General features: G+C 46.1%; 1 protein-coding gene across 1 annotated transcript in view; it reads left to right on the top strand.

The window, feature by feature from the left end:
• Window positions 1–27,355, top strand: part of HYDIN (HYDIN axonemal central pair apparatus protein) — a 2,950,008-nt gene that overhangs the window by 1,070,966 nt on the left and 1,851,687 nt on the right. Inside the window, exons 25-26 of the mRNA XM_086945295.1 lie at window positions 10,190–10,301; window positions 25,280–25,381. Coding sequence (XP_086801421.1) covers window positions 10,190–10,301; window positions 25,280–25,381 — 214 coding nt within the window. The remainder of the gene's footprint in view (window positions 1–10,189; window positions 10,302–25,279; window positions 25,382–27,355) is intronic.

The following is a 27,355-nucleotide window of genomic DNA, read 5'->3' as shown; positions in this document are numbered from 1 at the left end:
CCCAATGCGGGCCTTCCTCACGCGTGGAACCACAGCAGTGAAAAGTGATTCCGAACGCAATGAGCGAGCAGGGCGATAGAAAGCCAATCTTTTCTTCAAATATCCTGCGCCTGAGCCAAACAGAGCCTTGTGCATCAGCGTCAGGGATTTGAAAACAATCCGCTTCCGGATCGGTAGCCAATGAAGCATCTGCAGCAGCCCAGAAGCCCGTGCTCGTCTATGCAGACCAAAGATTGCCCGGGCTGCAGAGTTCTGTGCCACCTGCAAGCGCTGAACCAAGTAATCCGGAAGGCCTAAGAAAAGGACATTGGCATAGTCTAGCCTAGATCCGATAAGCGCCTGCACCGTAATCCGTCTGTGCTCCGCAGACAATAAAGGAAGGAACTTGCGGAGCATTCTGAGGATGCCGAAACAGGTGCCGGACAGGCCAAGGACGTGCGCTCTCAGGGAGAGTTTGTTATCAAGCTTAACACCCAGGTTCTTGGCAACCAAGGAGGATTGTGCCGGAGGACACATGGCGGCCGGCCACCACTGCCGCCACTCGGGATCAAAAGCACAGCCGAAGAATAGAACCTCCGACTTACTGGAGTTGGCCTTCAGACTATTCCGCTGGAACCAGCCGAAGACCCTGTCCAGGCAGTCCCGAATTCTCTCCCCATCAAATGTCTGATCTTTTCCACAAGTGAAGAGGAGTTGCGTGTCGTCGGCGTAGGACACGATCTGGGCTCCGTAAGCCTCAACTGCAGCCACCAGGGGGGACATAAAGATGTTGAACAATGTCGGGCTCAACACAGAACCCTGTGGAACCCCAACTCCCAATGGCGGCATCTCGGCGGAGCTCTGGGAAACCCAGACCGTCTGGCGGCGGCCCTCCAGAAAAGATATAAACCATCTGAGCACCGTCCCCCTTAGGCCGATATCGTTAAGAGCTTTGCTCCCCCGGGGCACTTTGGTATTACAGAAGGGGCCGCCGGCCCTTCTATATTACCAAACGCGCAGGCGCACATAAAGCGCCAGCGCTAACTTCAAGGGGGCGTTATCTCATTTGCATCGGTGAGTGTCCCATACAAATGAGGGAATCCCTTTTCCCCTGCGCATGTGCAGTATTACTGACGTGGGCACAGAGGCAAAGAAGGCCTCAGGAGGCACAATAACAATGCGCCACCTAAAAGGTAGCCCACTGGCATTGCGCCGCCTGATGGCTTGTTAGTCCCACCTTGTCTGCATTTGTAACCTCCCATGGCGACTGTCCCTTTTACTTATGTTGCTACAAGGTATGTCTTATTTAGTCTGTAAGCACTATTTTCTTTAATGAGTTTCACCTACTGCAAGCACGATATGCTTTCCTCGCCATGCCCGCTTTCCCTTTCAAGCAGCCTTGTACAATGGAGGCCGCTTCTTTGATGTGAAGTAGGTCTCGCATTTACAAGAGGTTGAGCTATTGCCATTGTAAATGACAATAGCTTAGACTCTCGTAAATGCGAGACCTATTGCATTGCAAAGGCTTGATAAGGTAGGACTGCTGACTACTTGCGAAGCCGTAGATGGCTGACTGTGGGGGCAGCGAGATGATTTCTGTACCAGGCAAACCTTTTTAGGTCTTGTAGAGCGACCTTTTGCCATCCATCCACAAAGCTGACTTTTTACAATGCGGATTTTCAAAAGTTCACGTGAATCCCAATCACGTGACCTGCTCTCATGCACGAGCCTTCCCCCTGCCAGCAGCCTTTCTCCCTTCACAGCCATCTGTTCCTCTCTCCCCGCCCCCCGCCGTCACTTATTCACGGCCGCAGGCCGTCCTAATTGCATTTTTTTCAGCCTGGCTACTTCAAAGGGTTCGGGTTCGGCTGCCCCGCCCCCTGCAATGCCGAGAGCTTCTTTGGCCTTTCTTTTTTGCTCTCTCTCCCTGCTTCGGTCTGGTTTCTGCTTGTTTAAACACACAAGCCACCTGATATCCGTCGCAGGAGTCAAGAAGTACTGCTCTGTGTGATTCACTACTTGACCGTAGCTCACTTCAGGTTCCCTGGTCATCGCATTCCCCTTTCGGATTCTCCTTCTTTCCCTCCTGCTTACATTCTTCTGAATATCACTCTCTCCCCACGCAGCACTCTTATCCTACCTCACCTCTGTGTGTCTTGCTGCCTGCCCTTGACTTCAATACTCTCCTGCCTCTGTGTTCTGCATCCCTCTCTTATTCACTTTTAATTTAATGTTTACTTCACGCACCCAAACATGTATTCTTTCACCCAGAGACTGCTGCAAGCTTCTAATTGTCTTTGCAGTGTGTGCGTTGTTTGTGCACTTTCCATCTGCACTTCAATTCCCTCTCCCTCCCCCACCACAGATCGCGTCACTCTGCTGGCCTCTCCACTCTCCCCGCCACCCCGCCTCTCTATACTGCAGCAGGGCGAGAGGGAATGCCATAAAGAAACCTTTCTGAAATCTCTGCTGGGCCTGTGACTGCCTTTCTTACCGATCGCTCTTTGCATCTGTTCACTTTCTCAGAAAAAATACTCTTCTCCTGGCTCGCTGCTCTGTGATTCACTACTTGTTTTAATCGCCGCTTTCCGCCCCCCCACCTCCGCCACAGCAATGCAAGAGCTTTTTTTTTTTTTTAAAGCAGTGCGGCACGCATGTTCTATCCTATTCCTTGGATCAGGAACCTTTTTTTTTTTTTACATTTTGGACGTGCAGTTCCCACTGAGTGCGGAACCCAGATCATGGCTACCAGGCTTCATTTTTACCAAGCTCTTCCCTCAAGTGTTTGTGCTTTATTGGCTTGATTAGCGCAATACCAGCTTCACCAACGCCATGCCTCGCAAGGTTCTCTTTTGTTTTATGTTATATGCTTTTTTGGTTGCAATTATAAATGGGCATGTCCCACTCAGCGTGTCACCCGTCTTTTTTAAATATTCTGGCCGATTTTTTCCCTCTCAGCCTGACACCCGGCTCACAACCACCAGGCTTCCTTTTAACAGAGCACTTCCCTTAAGGGTTTGTGTTTTTGGGGCTTAATTGGCACCCTACCAGCATGCTGCACACCCACCATGTAGTTGCCATTCTGCCCCCTGGGCAGATAGATGCAGTACGGTTTCGGGGGGAGGTGGAATCAGTACACAGCTATTTTCAAGTTTGTCTTTATTTTCATTCTCTGACTTCAAAGTTAGAGGATTTCCGAGTTTTGCTTGTACAGCTGCAAACGCATACCCTGCATGAGCCGTGCAGGGGCTGCTTGTTTGTCCTTTGCCTCTTTTTTCTAAATAATTAGCCACTCACTGCAGATCTCCTTTGTCTCTACTCTCTCCTTTGAGCTGGAGTGTCTGAGCATCTACGGCCTTCGAGCATTTACTTCCAAGTAAGAGCATCTGTAAGGTCAGAAACTCGTGGCCCTCAGAAAGCCAAATATATTTTCTTGAAGTCATATGTAACTGTGACAACAAAGGCAGTAAAAAGTCTCTCCTTTGCAGTTATTAGATAAGTGCTGTCTCAACATTAAAAGTGCATATCCTGATGTAGCCTACTATTGCTGCTCTGAGCCTGTAAACAATTGTCAGTTCTACATCACAATTATTTGGCGATTCACTTTCTTAATTTGTAAACACGTTTTCTTGTGCCTATATTTCAGTAAAACGTGATTTCTGTCCATCCGCTTACTTACCTTTTCTTAACTAATTTAATTCAAATGTGGAACTCTCCTGTGTAAGAAATTACCCAGGTGCCTGGGAAGCCACACTGATGCATATTCAGCACGAGTTTGCTGTGGTAAGGAAGATGGAGTGTGAGGCGGCTTTACCCTGGCTTGACTGTTTGCTCGTAATATTCATTCATTTCCCCGTGGGTTGGGTTACTGCAGCTGTGTAGCCCTATATTTTATCAGACGATCGCATGATAATTAGTCTGTGAAGCGAGGCACCCTCCAACTCCACCCTCCAACTCCAAATCCACCCTCCAACTCTACCCTCCAAATCCACCCTCCAAATCCACCCTCCAACTCCACCCTCCAACTCCACCCTCCAACTCCACCGCCCAACTCCAACTCCACCGCCCAACTCCAACTCCACCCTCCAACTCTACAGCCCAACTCCACCCTCCAACTCCACCCTCCAACTCCACCCTCCTACTCCACCCTCCAACTCCACCCTCCTACTCCACCCTCCAACTCCACCCTCCAACTCCACCCTCCAACTCCACCCTCCAACTCCAAATCCACCCTTCAACTCCAACTCTACCCTCCAACTCCACCCTCCAACTCCACCCTCCAGCTCCACCCTCTATCTCCACCGCCAACTCCACTCTCCAGCTCCACCCTCCAGCTCCACCCTCCAGCTCCACCAAATCACTCATGAACACCACCACATCACTCAGGGGCACCACCACATCACTCAGGGGCACCACTCAGGAGCACCACCACATTACTCGGGGACACCACCACATCACTTGGGACACCACCACATCACTCGGGGGCACCACCACATCACTCTGGGGCACCACCACATCACTCTGGGGCACCACCACATCACTCTGGGGCACCACCACATCACTCGGGGACACCACCACATCACTCGGGGACACCACCACATCACTCGGGGACACCACCACATCACTCGGGGACACCACCACATCACTCAGGGGCACCACCACATCACTCAGGGGCACCACCACATTACTCAAGGACGCTACCACATTACTCAGGGGCACCACCACATCACTCAGGGGCACCACCACATCACTCGGGAACACCACCACATCACTCGGAAACACCACCACATCACTTGGGAACACCACCACATCACTTGGGAACACCATCACATCACTCGGGGGCACCACCACATCACTCTGGGGCACCACCACATCACTCGGGGGCCCCACCACATCACTCGGGGGCCCCACCACATCACTCGGGGAGACCACCACATCACTAGGGGGCACCACCACATTACTCAGGGACACCACCACATTACTCTGGGGCACCACCACATTACTCTGGGACACCACCACATCACTCAGCCCAACCACATCATCACTCAGCACCACAACAGCACTGTCCTTGCTTGCTACCAACAAGCATTGCCATAGCCAATAGGACTCACATTAGGAAAGTGTAAGCTATTAGCTTTGTGAATAACGATGCTAATAATTTATATATTTTCAAAGCCAACACATATTAAAAAAATGTGTCATTTACAATACCAATAGCTCACACTTTCCTAATACGAGACCTATTGCATTGCAAATGCTTGTTAACTGTTGACTGCTAGGGAGACATGCCTCCCCCGCAATTCTCTATATTTGGTCTTCCAGTCCCCCCTGCGACTGGCTCCTTAATCCATCCGTGTGGGACATGGATGTTGTATGTGTGTTTACATCACTTGTGTGTGCACAGGATACTCGTGTGCTGTGTGTATTACACGAGTGACTGTGGCCACACTCAATCTCCCCCAGAGAGGCTAATGGCTGATACCGTTTATTACTAAAGACTGTCCCCATATTACTGTAGGTAATGTTTTCCACTATTGTCCCTATTCAACCTCCTCTATTAATTATTTACAGCATCTTCTTTTGTGTGTGTTAATAGTATTAAATTACTTTTTTGAAAACGGATGGACTAGCTGAACAGTGATTCATTAGCAGTTCTATTAAGTTTATGGATTTGAGTCCCTAACTCCACACCAGCTCCCTGAGGAAAGGACTATACTGCTAGACTTCACTACTCTGAGTGTTAAGTGCTAAAGGGGTGCTCTTGGTATTCATTCAGTTCTGAGCTCAGTAAAATGGTTAAGTCCCAGGAACCGCTGCGGACTGTCTCAGTCTGAGCCAAGGAACCCTTGCCTGCCACGGGACTCCTAAAAATGTTCCCCCACCAGTCTGCCTTTGGCCAGTGAGCCATCGGTTAACAGAGACAAAGTTGGAAGTACTTAATATTTGCATAATTAATCAACATCATTGCAAATAATCAACTTGAAACACTGCAAGTAGAATAAAAAAAATAAATCAGTGCGAATGACGAACAATGTTAACATGAACCCCATACTTTCTGGTTAATTGTAAACCAAGTACCAAAGAAAAAAAGCAAGAACACCAAGCAAAATGAGGTACAGTTTAAGATCTTATAGAAATCAATTTAATTGGGACTAGATACTCAGGATGCCGGCCTCCCACCATGGGGGCAGTTAAAGTGCAAATACTATCAACACCAATGGACCCTGTATCTTCATGGCCGACTAAAAGCTATTGAAGTAAAATCAGATGCATCAAAAACGATGCAAAATCCAAGTGCTGTATCTCCTGAAAAAGCCATTTCATCAACGTTTGTTAAATGTAAGAAGCTAATACATATTTAAAAATAGTCACAATTTCGCAAGCCGTTAAAGCTCTATTAAGTTTTAACTACAAAGGAGAGCTGTAGGGAACCCGTAAATGAACAACTAAGGTGCAAATGCTTTAAACCCAAGGAACCCCTTCTCATCAAGTTCTACTAATAACTAGTGTTTAAACAATTAAAAGGCAAATGCTTAGAACACCATGGAACCCCCTCTCATCAAGGTCTACTACAACCTGCTGAAACAAAGGCAAACTATGAATGCAAGAGGTCCAGTGCCATAAAAAAAATCATTAGAAGTAAATACCTAGTATAAATCTAAGTGCCATCAAAGAGGTAGCAAAAAGGGAGCTGGCGAGAACCCACAATATGAACAATTAAAGTGCAAATGTTTTAAAGACCAAGGAACCCCCCTGCTCATCAAGGTCTACTACAATCTGTTGTATGAACAATTAAATTACAGATGCTTGGAACATCAAGGCCTACTAAAAACTGCTGAAATAAAAGCAGGTTATGAATGCTAAAAGACCCCTGTCGTCGAAATTCATTAGAAGTGAACAACTAGTCTAAATGTGAGTACCATCAAGAGGTAGCAAAAACAGATGTGCAGTATTTTGATACTCTGTTAAATACAAGGCGCAGACACCTCATGTGAAAATCAAGTTGTGGCAGACTGGCTTAGTATATGGTGCACACTTATTTAAGCGAAGCACAGTGCACTAATCCAGACAACCATTATGGTGATGTTAGTGGTTCTAGACAACCATGGAAAGCTCTCCAAGTGGTAGCTGTGGAGAGCAACCTTCAGGCTTAGTCCAGAACAAGTGTTAAGCAAATTGTTTTACCAGAACTAATCATATAGGTTAAACAAAAAAGAACCACATATTTATTATACACACTCACTAACACATTGGCATATCTCTTACCTAGAGATATCAACACAATACACATAATATTTCAAATGTAAAACAGGTAAGTAACCACAAATACACAGTGGTCTCCAGGGGGAGACCAAACCATATACTAAACAAGTGGAAAATAACAGCACAGATGCACCACAGAAATCTTACGTAAAACAAGTTGAGATTTTAGTCTATGTTTAGAAATGAATCAGAAGAGGGTCAGAGTTCTTCAGTTTGGTTTCTTTTATTTCATAGTGGAACATTGAGACACCATACAGCCGACGCGTTTCGTCCCTAAGAGGGACTTCTTCAGGGCTTATCACAGATCAAAACGTCTTCAGAGAAGCAGCGTGATAAATGAAGCAATCTGACGAGGTGGCATAGTTCTTGATGGACGGGATCGTCTTGTCAGGTTAGGAACAGGAGATCCAAATATAACGTGGAGAAAGGGTATCCGTAACCAATGAAAATGTTCCCAATATTTGAATATACAGACCGATAGATCTATATAAAGAAGTAGGTCTAAATAGCATCCATATTGCAAGTATGGTCCCACCAAATGAGGGTACACTTGGTGGGAAGTGTGAGTAAGGCCCAGATCGTGGTTTAATATGCCAGATCCAAGATTACAGAGAAGTCCGTCCTGCAGCGACCACGATGAGTCCAAACGCAAGAAATGAGTGGAATGCGAACTGTGACCAAAGACGGGATTTGGACCAGAAGACTCAGAAGAGCAGAGGACCCAAGGAACCACCCGAGGTAAGTACCCAGGAACCCCACTGAGGCTGTGTGCAGAGTGGAAACACAGCCATGTGCTCAATGCATTCAATGGGAAAAGACACAGTTTCAATTTTCAAGAAGAAGGACCCTTCCCAGTGGACCCTGAAGAAACCCAGTAAAGATGGAAGATTGGAGAGTCGCCCCATCCATGGATACCTTAGGAACCAGGATACCTACACCAGGGAAGCCGGGTGCTTAGGTGAGAAGTGACCTCGGAATCCGCGGTAGACCACAATGGAGGACTTCAGAAAAGATGCCGTTGGCGAAGAAGGTGAAAGAGTCTGGTGGAAACCAAGGGTGGATTTGTGTAGAGGCGTACCTGCAAGCAGAAAGAACAGAGCCTATTCCACTCAGGCATGTCCAGGAGGCACGGAAGACAAATGACCACCAATGACGGAAGATGCAGGAGGGATGACGGTGATCTTGTCACTGCAGCTGAGAGGGCCAAGCGACGCTGTGGAAGACCAGAAGCCGTTCATGAGCTGTCCCACGTCGAAAGTCAAGAACCAGGGAGTCAGTGTCCAGCAGGAGCCCAAACAAGCCTTGGCAGCAGACATGGTAATTGAAAAAGGTGCAGCGATGGGACCAGCAAGGAACAAGGGCCTCACCAAGTTCAGGAGAGTCTGAGCAGGCCCTGAGCAAGCAGGAGAGCCCACTGAAACCAAAGAAGGCCCTCAAGAGGACCCACAGGCCGGAGGCACATGAGTTGTAAGAGGACAGCGAGCAGCTCAACAAAGATGCAGGTCGACGGTGCAGTGGATGAGCAGAGGGCGAACATCTTGGTAGAAAAAATGCTGGGGGCTGGAGCTTCTTGTAGCCCACAGATGTCTGGAAGACAGAGTCAACAAGCTTTGGCAGCAGCAAGTCAACTTGGTGCACAGGGATTGTGTTCCAGCAGTTCGGACGAGGGATACTGACATCAAACTTGCAGGTCACAAGGGAGTTGCAGAACCACCACTTGTTTTGCTGAGCCTTTCGAAGTCCGTGGGACATCAGGAGCAGCAGACCGATCAGCTTGGTTGCGGTGTCTGCTGATGCATAGGAGTGACTCCTTCACTCTAAGGGAGATTATTTCAGGTGTCTTTGATGCACACAGGTCTGGAGAGGAACTTGGATAGAGCACAGGCACAGACGATGCAGAAGACACGTAGGCCCTTAAGTACCCTAGGGAAAGGGTTTGGGCGATACAAGGGTCCCTCCCAGAGGGGCTGGACAGAAAGGAGGATACTCATATGTCCTTTATCTAGTTTCAAGCCAGAGCGGGAGCCAACAGCTTCCTGAACTGACTCAAACTGCAGTACGCAAGGAGGGCACCAAATATGCCCTTCAAAGCAGCCTGATGGAACTGGCAAGCCCCCCCCACTCCAGCCCAATACACTAAGTCCTGTCTAGGAGGTGGTCACACTTCCCTGTAGCAGGAAACTTATTGTTCTCCCTTCCCTTGCTCGAGCTCAGCTCAGCAACAGGAGGGAAGAAACATGTCTGTGGTCGACAGCAGCACCAGGTTTCTGTTAGACCCTGAATGACTGGTTCAGGGAATACAGGGGGAACCCTCGGGGAGCCCTTCAGTACATGCAATCCTACATTCAACACTGGAATCAGTGTTTGGGTAGGATTCCAACATGTTTGATACCAAACATGACCGGTTTTGGGGCAGCCAATACATAGTTAGACATCTTGTATTTGACTTTATGTCCACTATATGTATTAAATGGCTGACTGCACTTACAAAGCCTGGAGAATCGACTCCGGGGTTTGTACAGGGGCACTGCTCATGCTGGAGCACCCTCACGCTTTTTGAAAGTCTATTATGAAGGCGGCTGGATGCACCACCTAATTTATGGCCCAATGGGTACGCCACTGTTTAGCGAAACACTGGAACATTTATTATATACTGACTCAGAATGATGCAAATGCCTTGTATTATTGCCTTTTGTTTGAAAATGAAAAAAACGCTGAATAATAACAGTTAAAAAAAAATGAGGCTTTATGAGCCCATGAAACAGTATTTATTTCTTGTTGATTTGGTTATCAATGTCACATTGCTGAATTAGCGTTCAGGTTCCTGGTAAGTAACGCTAGCCAAGAGTTAACTTTGGATGAATGGATTTCTGAGCTAAGAAATTCATTGTGAGACATTGTACGTTATTATTCTCTGTGTATTAACCTTGAACCTGTCTTCCGGCAGTGCGAATATCCCTTCAGTGAAGCCATCAGAGGAGTCCAAACTTACCATGGAAGAACCACCACAGCTCGAAGAAACAGCTCAAGTACCTGCTGTGGAGAAATCAAAAAAAGAGGTGCATGGCATTTTCTAATTTTATTATGAAATTAATCGCACAGAACCTAAACTCTGTCTTCGAAAGCACTCATGTCTTAACAATGGGGATCTCTCTCGCATTTTGTCGAAATTAGTGGGCTCAGCAATGACACAATTACTGTAATACTTTGAAGTGGCTGGTGGGTAGACTGCATGCCTTGGATTCAGACATGGTCCCAAGCTGAGTATGTTTCACCTCCAATTTTGCTTTAGCCTCATATTTATCTTTAGTAATGGGTATGACTTTTGTCATTTATATGTTTCAGATGCAGCTTGAAGTACATTTCACTAACAGTTTTAATTGCTTTTAGGCCACGCTCTGTAGTCTTAGAGAATGAAGCCAAAACCTTGGACACCTGCCATGAATCCCCAACCCTTTTTCCATTCTTTACCATAACTCCAACTACTAGAAAGTTAACAGCTCCTATGTCACTTAAAAATACAAATATACAGAACAATCAGCGTTCCCGTGGTCTGACCCTAAACCAGACTAACTTGTAGAATCATGGTTCTGCACCTGAGCCTTCGCTGATTCTTTTTGCAGAAAATAAGTCCTTAGATACTGGTGGATGCAGGGTGTGTAAAATAGTAGTGCAGCCTTGGAAGTAGCCAGGGCTGTAGATCTTTTAGATCTGAAACCGTGGCTTAGGCCCTCCAAGTTGATCGTTACTAGACGGGTTGGTGGACTTGGATCTGCTGTGTCTCCAAGGATGCATGGAGGAGATGAAGGATGGACCTTTGAGAGGGACCTCACCCACGAGCACCCTAGGCCAACTGACAGTTGTAGAACACCCTCACCTGACATTCCACAAGCCCACCTTTCCAACACCAGGGATGAATGATCCGAATCCACCATTCTCCAGTATTGACTCTTTCATAGATTCACATGCTTGAATCATTCTTCGTCGTTGAAGTGGGAGTTCCACAGTACCATGATAAAGCAGTATGTATTACTATCATAGGCTATAATGGCAATGAAAAAGTCAGTTTAATAGCCCATCTATGTCCTTTTTTTTTTTTTAAAGGGCCAAGCTTGAACTGTAACCAATCAGGCTCCAGGACCCTCTAGAACACTTCCAACAGAGGTTTTGTCCCTCAGATGTTCTACCGCATCTCGTGTGAAGGGAGTGTCCCACTCAGCTTCTTCAGCTATTATTTCTTTCTGGCCCATCCAAGATGATATTTCATGTTTCATTTCTCTGACCCTGGCACACTATGTCAGAGTAGCTGAAAACAAGGTAAAAGACTACCAAATATGTCTAACCTTTTCCTCAAAAACTCTCATGTTCAGAGAGGTGAGGCTATTATTGGGACTACAGAAACCTAAATCTGTCACTTATGATGAGGAGAGTGAGGATTCCTTCAGCGGCGTCACAAAACTTGAGGGGGCTCCCATCCAAGGTACTTGGAAGGCCAACCCTCCGGACTCAGTCAGCAGCTCTCTGGTCAGGGTACTGTGCTGTGAGGGGCGCCTGGAGCTTGAGGGCCCCCCAGCACTGCAGGGTCATATGTGACGCCACTGGATTCCTTCATCTCACAGGAGAGGTCAAAGGGAGAGGTCGTGCACTTCTCACAGAGACAGAAAATTGCAAAAAAATACCTGGGAGACAGACCCTACAACTCCCTCTTCAGCCCTGAATCTACATCAGGGAGATCCTCATAACCTGACTATGAGGAGTCTATGGCAAAACCATGGTCATAATTATCATTAACAATTTCGATCACAACGCCAATGACCATAACCATGTCGACTATTACTTCCTCACCTATGACGGCCTTGTGTATGATGGTCTCGTCTATAATGGCATTCTCTACAACTAGATTCTCTACGACGGCATAGTGCACGACAACCTCATCTATGATGGCCTAGTCAATGAATGGCCTAGTCTACAAATGGCCTAATCTACAAAAAGGACTAGTCTACGAATGTCCTCATCTGCAAATGGCTTCACCAAAGATGGCATTGTCTACGATGGCCTCAACTAACTCGTCTTCGGCCTCATCTATGATGGTCATCTATGACGGCCTAATCTATGACTTTCGCCTACACATCCTAATCTATGACAGTAGTCTACAACAGCCTCATGTATGCTGGTAGTCTACAACTGCCTCATCTACGATGGTGTACGACAGTCTCGTCTACAACAGACTCGTCTATGATGGCCTGGTCTATGATAACCATGTCTATGATAACCATGTCTATGATAACCTTGTCTATGATAACCTTGTCTACGATAACCTCGTCTACAATAACCACGTCTACGGCTACACAATCTATGACAGCCTCGCATATGACTGTCTCATCTATGACTACATCTTCTACAATGGCCTCATCTACGACGAATGCCTTGTCAACTTCAATCTAATTGTCTATGTCTGCCTCATCAGTGACTGTCTCAATGATAATACAAACAACAAGAGCATTGTGGTCATCTAGAAGGACAAAAGACACATAATCCAGAATAATTTAATGTCAAGTATTAAGGGGTCTAATATGAGCATGTCTGCAACAGTCAGCAATATATGTAGAGGCAATATGTGAAGCAATTTCACCACTTCCCTCCACCTCCAACTTTAAAGCATGGGTTAGGTCCATGTAGCTCTGGTACTAGACCTACAGGGCATGTTACAGGATTACTATAAACACTTTCTAGAGCCTGCAAGGTCACATCCTGTTCTTTAGTCCGCATCCTCCTGTCACACCCAGAGAATGATCCCAGTGTCAAGTATTTCCATGCTTCCAGGGAACTACCCGTTCACATCTGGTAATGGTAGAGAGAAGGCCCACAACTGGTGGATTCCCCACCAGATCGTTTTTGGTTGTTTCCATACCCTCAAGGAACGAGCGGTCAAATGCTTCCACTTCCAATAGCAAATAAGCAATCTGTTTGTTTCTTTTATGGTTTTAAATGGAAAAGCTGTGAGACCTATTTCAATTGCTGATATATTTGAGAGGAATTACAATCATGTAAAATCCTGTCACTCATAACCCCGCCTGACCAGCAAGGAGACTTTCTCAACTATGTCTGGTGCTACTGTATGGGCTGCAAATTCACCGGCAATAGGTATCCGGTATAACCGCCAGATCTGGTCAGACATTGCCACATACACATGATTTTGTCTGGAAGACAGAGCAGAAGCAAAAGTAAACTAAAAAGATTCTGCAGGGGGCGAAACGTCCTCATCAGAAAACATAGATTGCGCAATAGATATAGCTCCAATAGGATTACCACAACTGGCAGGGTCAGTGGTCCTTAGAGGCCAAGGTTGTTTCAAGGCCACAATTTTTAGAATACGAGGTATAAATATATCTCATATTTTTACCTTACCATAGCTAGGCTCTGCTAGGCGAACACGTCGACAACGCCTTACAAGCAGTCAAGCGTGACTCTAACACAGCAAGATCTTTTAGCACAATACAATTTCGAAAGAAACACCCTTTAGTGGGACATGCGGAAGGGACACTTATCCCTATCAAGGAGGATACCAGAGGTATTAGACTTATCCCTTTCAGTAGCTCTTAGGCTAACTTACCTACAGTGACAACGTTCTGATGCTGCTTACGCCATCCTGCAGGAGAAACAATTCCAAAATGTTGTCATCTATGGCGGGAAACAGCATCAGACAAATAAGTCCTGGATCTCATCACATATGGTTAGACATTGAGAGTTCTCCAACATTACGCCCACCATTTCACCAAAATCAGGGTGCCCACCTCTTCTCCATCTGCTTTGAAAGGAAGTGCTAGCTATGCTCACCAAAGGTTCCATAGAGAAAGGCTCACATTCTCAGCAAGGAACAGGCTTCTATTCGCTGTTTTTCCTCATAGACTCGAAGGAAGGAGTGGTGACCCATCATAGACATCTGGAAATTAAACAAGTATCTCTGAAAACAATCCTTGATCGTGGTCACCCTCTCAGTCACCACATGACAGCTCTGAATTAACAGGATTCATACTTTTGCATTCCAACTCATGTATCAAAGTTCTCCCAATTGGCTCAATTCAGTTCGTGCATTTTTACTTAATGCCTAGATCTTGTGGCAGCTTTTTTCAGGAAGGACAATCATCAGGTTTTCCCCTACCTTGACAACTGCATGATAAAAGCACCAACGCATTCTAAGCATACAAGGCCACAGAGGCTTGCCTAAAGTTGTTTCACAAAATAGGTCTCTTTGTGAATTATCAATAATCTCCAACTCTTCCATAGAATAAGATACTGATCCTGGGCCACAAGTCTAGTTACTATCCAAGACAAAGACTTTCTATCCCAAGACAAGCAATGAGGGCTCTAGGAATTGGCTCTCGAATAAAAAGAAAATTGCTTGATTGGTTATTGTTGCCATTTTAACCTATGCTAGTGATACATACTGCTTTATAACCTATGCTAGTGATACATACTGCTTTATTGTGGTACTGTTGAACTCCCACTTTGTTACGGAGGAAAGGTTCAAGTATGTAAATCTAGGAAAGATACCAATACGGGAGAAGTGTAATTACAGGTAAGGAACATATTTTCTTATAGGGCATCACAATAACACTATTGTCAAGTGCTATGTCTGTCACAGTTGGTGTACATTCTCCCCTGTGCCAAAGATACCCCATTTTGAATGATGCTGGAATGCATTTTGACTAGTGGTATGACTGACCTTTCTTCATTCTGCCCCACTAAGCCCCACCCCACATCCCCTAATTGATTATCGAATCATCCAAGTCATGGTTGGGTGTGTGGCAGACAGCTCATAAACAACTAAGGACAGACGCTAAGATATTTAAACTTACACCCATCTACTGACAGATGAATAGTTGAAATCAGTTCAGTCCTTACTGATGGATTTTGGCCTGCAGACCTCCCAGTAACAGTAGACTATGGTAGCTCATCTGGGACCTCCTGAATTTCCTATAATGAGGTATTAGAATGGATTGATGTTGGCCTCTATAGTGTCATGGTAGACAACCTCTTCCCCAGACCTTTGGAAGACCACCTATTGCATACTTGGCAAACACTCCTCAACGATGCGTACACAGAAGAGGAATGGTCCCAGGTACTCCATGATACAGATATTAGGGAAGCCCATCTGAAATGTAACCACTCCAAGATACTACAGAACTGATACTAGACCTACAGAGGCTGGCCAGTGCTGCCATGCGTGAGAATTACTAACTGTGACCCGTCTAATATTTTATGGTACTGTACAATCTTAGCTGGACTCCTGGAATCGATGTGGGACACTCTGAATGCTTCTTGAGACTATCCCCTAATATCCTCTAATGGACTAGCCGTATTACATGACTGATACTCAAAACCTTCCCTCCCAACACAGGCTCTGATTATCAACTGCGTTGCCCATGGACAAGTTACCATACTGAAACATTGGCACTTCCGTAACCAACCAATGAGCAAGGAATGGCTTACTGAAATGCACAAAATAAGCCTCATATGAACAGATCATCTACAGGCTCCAGGACAAGATTTCCATGTTCCTACATATGTGGTTACCTTTCCTCGACACAGCCAACATTCACTGAGCTATAGTGCTGACATTCTGATTGACACATTCATAACTGATGCTCACACTCAACCCCTACTTACTCGCTTCCAAGCATGACTCTGGAAACTGGGGATTTTGTGTACTAAGAGTCGGAATGTTAAGTCTGCTAATCCCAACATGAATAAGCTATAATGTGGTATACTGGTGTGAAGAGTATGTCTTTAAACATATATACTTACATGTTTTATGTGTTCTGCTTATGTTCATTTGCTTTACCTGATTTAGAATGTAGTGGTCGATCAACCCACATGTGCTAGCTGTGTGTTATTTGCTCCCACTCTACCATGGGAACTTGCAAGCTGTCTCCACTGACTTTGTGGAAGGGCCACCTGAACTCTTTTTTCTGCCCCCCCCCCCCCCCCTTTAGCCCCCTCACCCTGGTGATGGTTTATTTCTTCCGGTCCTTTTGTCGCTCCAGTTATCACCACTTACTCCTGCACATTACCTTTTTTCTCTCATGCCGAGTAGTGAACTGAATGTATAGCTCACCCCTTTAAGCTCTGCGGCTAAGGTAACCCGTTGATCATTTTTGTATGTAGAACGTTAAATTCCAATAAAAGATTACAAAGAAAAAAACCTCTACTGGCTCTCTAGCTGAAATATAGCTGATTCCTGAAAGAACTGCGGCAGATCTTAAGAGTTTGAGATACCTTTTCTGCCTTAAGGTTGAGACTGTAAAAATTAACTTTGATAGCCTTCTACCGCAGTCATCCTACACCACACATTGATGCCTCTCACCAGGGGGATAGCAAAACGTTTCTTGCCTACTTAGTACATACATCATCTGGGGCCGTGATCGTTTTATCAGGAAAGAGGCTTATCTAGTTGCTATCGGAAGGTGACTTCGTGAGCTTCAAGCTCTCTAAGCAAATATTCCATAGTTGGTTTTGCACAGGTTTACTAAGTAGTGAGTACTGAGAAAAGTGCCTATTTTATTTCTAAGATTTTAACAAAATGTCACCTTAACTAGAAAACTGTGGGAAATATTATAATAGCCTTAAATCACCTTGCATTAACTATTGTCCAAATATATAGCAGACAACACAAATAAAATTGTCTCTGTACTCCCGAATAATTGATATTGTTTTCCATTTGTTAGACATGGCCCAACTGCATGAGATCTACTTATAGTCAATACAGTTTCATGCCACCATCACTAAATGTGCTTGAACATGTAACTTTACTTTCTCAGTTATAGCCATTAATTAGTCCAGAGGTTCCAGCATGCTTTGCGTTAATGACTATAAAACGGGATCTGGCTCAAAAACAGCGTTTTGACATTCATCCTTTGATGGTTAATGTACTCATCTCTGCATTGCTCCTTTAACCAACCTTGGACGGATGAAAATCTGATCTCTGGAGCAGGCTGTGCAACCGAATCTGCTCAATATCATCAAACCCTTCATTCAAAACAGTTGGATCACACTTTCTAAAACAGACAGACTTAGGCCTGTCTTCTGTAATGTAATATTTGTAATAACCTGCGTCTAGAGCCTTGCCTGCATTGGAGGTCTGGCTGTATTGCTAGTAATGCTGTTATCAAAGTTAAATGACAAAATGGAACATTAAAATAGTATTTACTGGTTGGTGCAGTCGTTTGCTAGTTGTGTAGATTCCTAGATTTGACACGGGTTGTCACCTTGGTTACTACTAATAATCAATTTCATGTTGGAGCATATTTAATTTCGTTGAATAATGTAGCTCATTTGATTGGAACAAGAAAGTATAACAGACCACATAAACCGACCAGGAATAATTGTGTGAAGTCCAGGTTTCAGATGTTTGCAACAACTCACCTACCTGATGAAGGCATTTCATGTAAACACACACTAACCTCATCAACGACAAAGCTTTGCAGTTTCAGTAGTCTCGGGTTGATCCACATCAGGCAGCAGTAGTTCACCTAGACCTCTTTGTGTTTTGTATTCAGTAACTTGTATTTTAATTATACTATTTTCTCCTAAGGGCTACGAATTTTAGAATAAACTGTGAAACCCAGGAGTGGATAAAGAACTTGCACCTGGTATGGGACATGTTGACATTTCTGCAGCTTATTGCCTTTTTTAACATCACTTAGTCAATGAGTTTGTTGTCAATTAGCCATCATGATGCCTCATGCATTAGATTCAGTTAGATTTTGATGCCCAGGAGCACTGCTGAATTTGAGCCTATAGTTTTAGGTGGGGCCCTATTGACACTCATTTTTGGGGACCAGCACTTGCTTTTCCTCCTCAGACTTAGACTCTGAGCTAGAGAGAAAAACCAAAAAGGATGAAGGGAAGAAAAAGACGGAAAGACTGACAGAGGGAGAAGACAAGGATGAAAAAGTTACTCCAGTATTGGAACTTTCATAGATTCCCATTGCTTGTATCATTCCCCGTCGTTGAGATGGCAGTCCCTGATATACATAAAATAGCCATAGAAATAAGTACAAAAAAAGTATTAGGCCTAATCCCCTTCTAGTTTTATAGCATATCCACCTCTCTTTGTAAAAGAGACCAAATAAAATGAACAGCCAATCAGACTAGCCTCACCCCATAGAACCTTCCTGAGAGAGCCTCAGATTTTCTACCTCACGTTGTGCTAGGGAGTCGCCAATGAGCTCCGCTCAGTTTTTTACTATTTACCTTATCTTGAACCTGTTTTTTCTCTACAATCTACACTACGTGGTCAACATGTCAGACAAGGAGAAGAAGGCTCTCTTCAAGGCTTGTGTCATCTGCTCCAAGAAGAGGCTTTATATGGAAGACAAATATAAAGACTGTATTTATTGTTTGTATCCTGATCATAAGGCGGCTGACTGCAAAATCTGTCTGACCTTCTCCATGAAGACCTTGCGTGACGGTGAGGGACGTCTATTAACTTGGATCCAGAGGCTTAAATACAGAAAGGATCCTGTCTCCAGTGACAGTGATGATGCTTCCTCTGCTACTTCATCCAGGAGGTCTCTAAAAAGGGGTAGGTTGTCTCCTTCTACTTCTTCAGACCTCCCATCCAAAGCCTTACAAAAGGCCTCTAATAGGACTGACAGGCATAGTCCCATCAAAGCTCCTCACCACGGTGTAAAGGAGAGGGAAGGATTGTTCCCAGGAGTGGCACTGGAAAAGAAGGCGAGCTACGTGCCTTCTTCTTCTTCTCCTCCTCTGGAAAAGATGAAAACTTTAAAAAACCTAGCTTCCTTCTGATGGTAAAGCTGAGAAAAAAGTTTGCTTGTCGATGATGACTACATCTAATCCGTCAACGACAACTTCCAAGACTTTGTTAGCATCTTCTTTGGCTCCGTCGACGGGCTCGTCATAGAGTTTCCTCGTCTCTACCAGCGATTACAGGATCAACGACGATGCCAGGCGCAGATGCGCTGTTCACTGTGTCGTCAACTTCCACACTGACGACATCCACGTCGACGAGGATGACGAAGGTGATGGTGTCGACGACGGCTTCGAGCATAATTATGATGACGGTCCCATCTACGGTGTCCCTCGCTCCGTCGACGACTCAAACATCGTCCTCAACGGCTCCGTCAATGGCCTCATCGACAACCTCGTCAACGATACAAAATGTGGCAATTTCAATTCGGAGACGCCGCATTACACCAGAGATGACTTCTCCCAGGAAGGTGACACCTCTGCCTCCTGCTCTCTTTCTAGAAGACGAGTTCTCTGATGACGACAACAGGCCTTACGGTGCTGCTATGTTAAATACCAGGACTCTGACTCAGAAGAGTACTACATGGATCAGCAACAATATGAGCTCCAGTTAAGGTCTCAGGAAGATTATCAGCAGGAGTTGGTCTGTATGCCATCCTCCCTCATCACAGACTTACAATTCATGCTGTCGGATTACAGGCAGAGATTTCCTATACACTCTCCTGCCCAGGATACAGTACAAGTGCCAGCTCCTCCACTTGCTCATCCGGTTACACCTCAACTTCCTCCACAAACTTCATTGCCGGAGTTACCAGAACCGCAGCCCGTAGTTACTGTCCAGGATGATACATCGGACAATGACCAGGGGACAACAACTGTTCCGGATCCCGACTGGGAATGGGATGATTACATCATTCCAGATCCTGCCTCTCCTGTACTGGGGCCGGCAGATCCCCCCCCTTGCAGATATTGGGGGTTTCCATAATCTAATGGAAAGAGCGTCTAAACCATTCGACCTTCCAATGCCAACAGTGCAGTCGGAATGTTTCTTGTAGAACTTTGAGGAACCATACACAAAGTCAGTCCGATCCATCACAATAGTGGGTCACGTCTAGGATGAAGAGCTCAAGGTGATGAAGACGCCTGCCACAGTAATACATGTTCTTCCTTATCTAGAGAATAAATATAAGGCCCCCCAAGGATAGCCCAGCTTGTCTAATCAGCCAACCTAAACCGGATTCTGTAATTTCTCAAGCGGCCCAAAGAAAATTAAAAAATCCGGTGGCCCCTATCACTACACTTCCGTATAAAGAGGGGAGGCGGTTGGATTATGCCGGAAAGAGGTTCTCTTCTATGTCTAGACTCCTTGTCAGAGCAGCCAACGCCTTAGCAATTCTTGGACGGTATAATCTCCATATGTGGTGCGATCTACCCCCTTATCTGGACCAGTTGCCAGAAGATTCAAAGGTGGAAGCTAAGAAAATCCTCCATGAGGGAGAGAGAACATCTTCTGAAATAATAGACTGCACAATGGATATTGCCACAACAGCTTTCTGTTCCCTAGCGGGGGCATCGGTCCTTCAATGCCAAGGCTGACTTTGTGCTACTTGGTTTCGGCCTGAAGTCCAAAATAAGATCTTGGACCTTCCATTTGATGGCGAGGCGCTCTTTGGGAAGCACATTGATGATGCGCTGCAGGCTTTAAAAAAAGGTACGGAAACTGCTAAATCCCTCAGGACTTTACAATACCGCAAGGTCCCCTTCCGTGGATCTACGATTAGAGGCCTCCCCTCCTACAGAGGCGGATATCAACACCAGCGTTATTCCTCCTACTGGCAGCCCTCCTAATCATAGCGGCTGCAATATACTCAACTGCAAGGCCAATCGTCTTTTTTCTCTTGTTCTTCATCTAGAGGACCACTGGGGCGCCAGGGGAGGGATTCCTCTAAGCGCCAGTAGCGGCTTGTTGGCTATTCCTACTATTCCTTTGTCCCCTGTAACACCAGTGGGGGGAAGGATATCCCAATACTCCCGAAGCTGGCAACTAATAACATCAGATCGATGGGCTCTATATATAGTTTAATCGAGCCATACTCTGGAATTTCAATATCAACCACCATCCAAGCCCCGTCGCGCCACTGAATCTAGACACCTTCATCTTCTACGTCTAGAAGCGCACCAACTACTCCACAAAGGAGCGATGGAACCGGTCCCTCGATCTCAACGGGGAGAAGGATTCTACTCCCAGTTCTTTCTAGTTCAATAGACCGTAGAAAAATGGCGCCCTATTTTAGGTCTGCGGGAGCTAAACACCTATCTCGTCAAGCTCTCGTTTCGGATGGTCTCCTTACAGGACATTTTGCGGCTCCTCAATCCGGGAGATTACATGGCAACTCTGGACCTCCAGGACACATACTTTCATGTCCCCATCCACCCTGCCCACAGGAAGTTCTTACGGTTTACAGTAGCCAAGAGCCACTTTCAATTCAAGGTTCTGCCGTTTGGACTCAGAGCCGCTCCGCGGATTTTCACAAAGGTACTAGCCCCTGTGGCAGCGTTTATCCCAAAGCAGAAGCTCCAGGTCTTCCTTTACCTGGACGACTGGTTGCTAAAAGCTCCGTCTCATCACGCAGCAGAGAAAGCTGTCAGGACCTGCACACAGCTCTTCAGTCAATTGGGACTTCAGCTCAACACAAAAAAGTCAGTCCTGTCCCCGTCCAAATTGGCCAAGTTCTTGGGGGCCATTCTCGACACATCTTGCTGCAAAGCGTTCCGTTCAAAGGAAAGACAGACAAAGCTGATAACCTCAGCTCGTCGGTTGCAACAAAGAGGGTCACTTTGAGTTCGCCTCTACAAGTCCCTCCTCGGGTCAATCTCGTCCTGCATCCCTCTAATTCCGCATTGCAGGTTACGAATTCGCCCCCTCCAGGAGTAACTGGATTTGCAGTGGCGCCAGGCAGACGGCTCTTTCGAGGACAAGATCCTAATCACTCAGCCTATGAGAGAGGTGGCAGCATGGTGGACGAACAAGGACAACATCTCCCCAGGTCTCACCTTCAGGGTCACCCCAGCTCCTCTAATAATTACAACAGACACCTCACTGGATGGCTGGGGAGCGGTCTTACAAGACCTCCAAGAAAGCGGCTGCTGGCTGCCCTAGCATTGTCTACTTAACATCAATCTGTTGGAGCTCAGGGCGATTTGTTTCGCCTTGCAGGCCTTCCTTCCGCAGATTCGACAGTCATCCATCCTGGTCCGAATGGACAACACGACGGCCTTGCACTACGTGAACAGGCAGGGAGGTACAAGGTCTCATTGATTATCGAAAGAAGCGCAGGTGATTTGGGAATGGGCAATCCAACAGGAGATATCGCTCTCAGCGGAGCATCTTCAAGGTGTCCACAACAAGACAGCAGAAACGCTCAGTCGCCTGAAATCTGTAAGCCACGAGTGGGAGTTAGAACACACCTCTCTGGAGGAGATTTTCCGACTCTGGGGCACTCCTCCCATAGATCTCTTGCCACTCCGGAGAACAAAAAATGCAGACTCTAGCCAAGCAGCTATCACCATCCGGGATCGTTGGGAATGCACTTTCGATGGCCTGGTCAGGCACCTTTGTTTACGCTTTTCCTCCGATCCCGCTGATTCCCAGACTTCTCCAGAAGCTCAAGGCGGAACTCTGCAAAACTATTCTGGTGGCACGCCAGTTTTGGTTTACAGAGCTTCTTCTACTCTCCCTGGACCATCCAGTTTATCTGCAGCCGATTCCTTCCCTGCTGATGATGCCCCAGGGCCAAGTGGTACACCCCGATTCGAGAGCTCTTCAGTTATCAGTGTGGCTCCTGATCACTGAGAATTTCTAGATCTAAATATCTCGTCAGAATATAGAGAGGTACTTGCTCAGGCTTGAGCCCCAAGTACAAATAAGACATATCACTTGAAATGGAAGCGTTTCAGCCTTTGGTGCCAACAAGTAAACCTTCATGCCTACTCTTCTGCAACTCATCAAATTTGGCTGTACATTCTGGCATTGGCAAAATCAGGTCTAGCTCATTCTTCCATCAAAGTACACCTTGAGGCCATTTCTAGATTCAGACGGACTTCCTCTGGACCTGTCCTCTGGTCGGCAAGGATTGTGAAACAATTTCTTTAAAGGACTTTTTATGGTTTTTCCTCCAGTTAAGCCTCCACTGCCTCTGTAGCAGGTTAAATTGGCTCTTACTCAGCTCACGAGGCATCCTTTTGAACTGATTCATAGGGCGGACCTTAAATTCCTCTCATGGAATGTGGCCCTCCTTCTCGCCTTAACATCTGCCAGAAGAGTGGGTGCTTTCACTATTCAGGAACCTGCAGTTTAAGAAAGAGACTTTGATATTGAGAACTAATCCTAAATTTTTTCCAAAGGTACCTTCAGACTTTCACTTGAATGAACCAGTTATTCCCAAGTTCTTTTTTCCTCGGCTTACTACTCCAGTGGAGAGGGCACTTCACTCTCTGGACATTCAAAGATGTCTGAAGTTCTAGCTACAGAGTACCAAAGACTTCAGGAGATCAAAATAGCTCTTTGGGGCCTTCAGTGCTCCTTGTAAAGGTTTTCCTCTTTCAAAGCGAGGGATTGCTCGTTGGATTGCCAGCGCAAGCCAATATTGTCACTAAGCAGCTGGCAAGCCCGTTGAGGGGCGGGTCCGGGTGCTCTCGGCGAGAGCTATGTTTTCTTCAGCGGCTCTCTTCGCCGGAGTTCCGATCAGGGACATTTGCAGAGCAGCGACCTGGAGCAGTGCCCATACCTTCACAAGGATTTCCGCTTGGATTCCTCAACGTGTAGTGACGTTGCAGTGGGACAGGCAGTCCTGAGGAACCTCTTTCAATGAGTGGTGAGCTTTCCCTTCTAACCCTCCTTCCTTTGGTTTTCTTATGCTCTTCGCACATTTTGCAAGTCTAAATGCTTTTGATGTTTCTTCTCCGATGATTGATTACTGTTCTATTACCCATTGCCTGTGAGGGGTTAATATCTGTACTGAACGTGATGCATCTTGCAATGTTGTGTAAGACTGTATTGCTTCACAAAATGTGGGTTCTTACTGCTAGCTATTCTAATACAATCAATGGGAATCTATGAAAGTTCCAATACTGGAGTAAGAAAACAAGTTACTTACCTGTAACTTTGGTTCTCCAGTTTTGGTAGTCCTATGCGCCCACCCTCCTCCCCTGGGAAAGCTCAACCTTCAGCATCTTCTGTTGTACACAACGGCTACTGAAATATTAGGCTCTACGGGGTGAGGCTATTCTGATTGGTTCATTTTATGTGGTCTCTTTTTCAAAAACAGATGGATATGCTACAAAACTAAAAGGGGCCTAGGCCTAATTCTTTTTTTGTACTTATTTCTATGGCTATTTTATGTATACCAGGGACTCCCATCTCGACGAAGGGGAATGATACAAGCAATGGGAATCTATGAAAGTTACCAATACTGGAGAACCAAAGTTACTTGTTTTCAACCTGCACAAGTGAAATAAAAGGTCAGGCAATGTTTGAAGGTGAAAGGAAGGGGCATGAGGTTGAACCAATAAGCCAGTGTTTGGCATTTTGCATGGGCACCTGTCATTTTTCAAAATCAATACAGTCTCATCCCTTCAATCCTAGTTTCTGTTTTGTTTACTTTCCCTCAACTATTCTTTCCAAGTAGATTATCAACATGTCTGAGAATTTTGTTGGAAGAGCAAGATGGGCACAGGAAAGTTTTTATTCAGAACTGAGAATACAAAACTTTAGTCAGCCACATTATCCATGATGATGAGCGGGTCTTACAGTCTCAGAGAGCAGGGTGCCGCTTAAGTGAATAAGGTTTTACTTGTTTAGACAATAGACATATTACATTTCTCTCAAATGTCAAATTGAATATGTTGGAAAGTACCCATTCTGTCCAAAAATATCAGTCATTTCCAGTACATTTAATCCTTTTGTCCTCACTCACCAGTTTTCTTAATGCCGGGTTTATCAAAGTTGTTTCTTACCAAGCTTTTGTCATTTAAGGGAATGAAGCCGAGCCACAATTTCTTTCCTCTTCAATTGATTTAGCATTGGAGCTTTCAGTATACAAACTATAAATTCTGCGTTTCTTGATAACTTTTGCAGGGTTTGCGGAGTGAATCGCCCTGTTGAAATGGTAATTCTTGAGTAGTATTTGCCTTTTAACTCCGTGAACAGGTGAAAAAGAACAGAGTCCAGACATTTATCCCAGTTTGTCTCTATTTTTTCCAGTTTCGTTGCGGTCCAGACGTCTTCACTCCCAGCCCAGAATTAAACCAGATGCATCTGGCATTGCCTCAGGAGGAGCAGCACCTAATTACAGGAGTGGAAGAGGTAGGTAATATACCTGTTTTTTCACGATCTGCTTGCATCTGTTTTTAATTTTCGGTTATAGAATCCAGTATGAGGCTGTCTGCATGAAAACACACCAGATGATCAGTGTAACAATCTGTGCATCACATCTTGGCAATATTGACACACATCGAATTGGAGAATCTGAGAATATTCGGAAATGCTACTTTGAGGTTTTCAAGGAGGTCAAACACCCATTCAAAATAGATATTTTGCAAACTGTCCCCTGACAGAATAAAATTGGAATAGTCCTTGGTCTAGAGCAGGTGTGTCCAAAGGTGGTTTTTCATTCACCCACTGACTGTGGCAGTGAATCTGCTGGCCAGTTGTGTTATTTACGAAAAGAATCCTAATGAAGATCTTCTTTTTCACATGCGTCAACCCTCCACTTGGAACCTGTAGATAGGAGTGCCCTTTTTGTATTGTATTATAATTGCACTTATATATCCTGCTTTATGCCTCTGGCGAGGTGTCGCTCTGCTCTAGCAGAGTGCTGAGTTGTAGTGTGCCTCGTCTCGAAGCCGATTTGGTGCACATTGTAACATCTGACAGTGATGGGAAGAGGAGTGGAAGCCAGAAGGCAAAAACTTTACGCCAATTGAATGATTTGAATGATTGAACAGCTCTCATTATAGGGACAGAAGGGCAGCTCACCCCATGAACTGGATGCAGGCAGAGCTCTATGTAATTCTAGATTGGCAGGTGATTGTGTGACCCACGATGATGCACTGTATGCAGCATTCTGTCCATCAAATGTTCTTTAGGTCTCGTCCTATTAATCGCGCAAGCGATAATAGGACGAGAGTATAGAGGCTCATCCAAGCTCTGAAACCATCGCGGATTACATCGAGTGCATGTGCACATGTACACGCTTTTTACCATTTGCTCCCCGAGCCGCCTGCCTTCGAGAGCTTCACTTTAAAGGGATCCGCTCCCCCGCCCACTGCTTCACACTTTTCACGTCCGCCAGGCCGTGTCTCGCATTTCTCCTCCCCCCCCCTAATTATTTACCCCTGCTGTTGCTGCCCACAGCCTCCCCACAGCAATGCCAAGAGCTTGTTTCTCTTTTTTTCACAAAAGGGGAGGGAGTATTGAATAAGATTAAGTTAATTTCACGCAATATTGCACAGGCTGCGAAAGAAGCCAAATGCCTTTTACATAGGCGGAGCGAGGAAAGGCAAGCGACCCAGCTGAAGGGTAGGAGGCAGCGGCTGTGTCTACGTGTGCTACTGGGCGTCTGCCTGTCTGCCACGGCTTGTCCCCCGTCATGTCTGCCTGCCTGTCTCGATCACGTCCTGTGTGTGCCCCCGCTCTCTGGCACTCCCAGTCCACGTCACCTGCACCCCAACTCTCTGGCACTCCCCCCGCCCACCACCTCCATCCTGTCTGCCCCCCTTTCTGCCACTCCCTCCCCTGATCTCCTGCACCCCAGCTCGATGGCACTGCCACCCACCGCCAATCTCCCGGCGCCTCTACTCTCCGGCACTTCCACCGACTACTCCTGCGCCCCGTGTGCTCTGCGGCACCCCATCCGCTTCGTCTTGTGTGTCCTGTGTGCACCCCATCCCTGCCAGCCTTGTCGCCGTGTCCTCCATCCACCCCCAACTCTCTCCCCTCACACACTCCCATCTGCACCCCTCTCTGTGGCATCTCCCACCCACCTCACAAGTATCTGCCACTCTCTCTCACATACCATCTTATGCATCCTGTCTGTACCCACCCCCGGGGCATCTGCGCCCACTTCCGATCTCTCCGTGCCTAACTTTTGTATCTTGTCTGTACTCCAACGTTTTGAGATTCTGCCACTCGCTTCGCCCATCCATCACCCCCATCCTGTCTTCGGCCCATATCTCGGACATTTCTGCCCACCCCTAATATGTACTCCCCCACCCCAACTCTCCTCCGACCCCCCTCTGCCCTTAACCCCTCAGTCCCCTGCATCCCTAATCACTTCTA

Source organism: Lissotriton vulgaris, chromosome 12, assembly GCF_964263255.1.
Source record: "Lissotriton vulgaris chromosome 12, aLisVul1.2, whole genome shotgun sequence".
Taxonomy (NCBI): Eukaryota; Metazoa; Chordata; class Amphibia; order Caudata; family Salamandridae; genus Lissotriton; species Lissotriton vulgaris.
The sequence above is the reverse complement of the archived record's forward strand: the minus strand, read 5'-3'. Positions and strand labels throughout refer to the sequence as shown.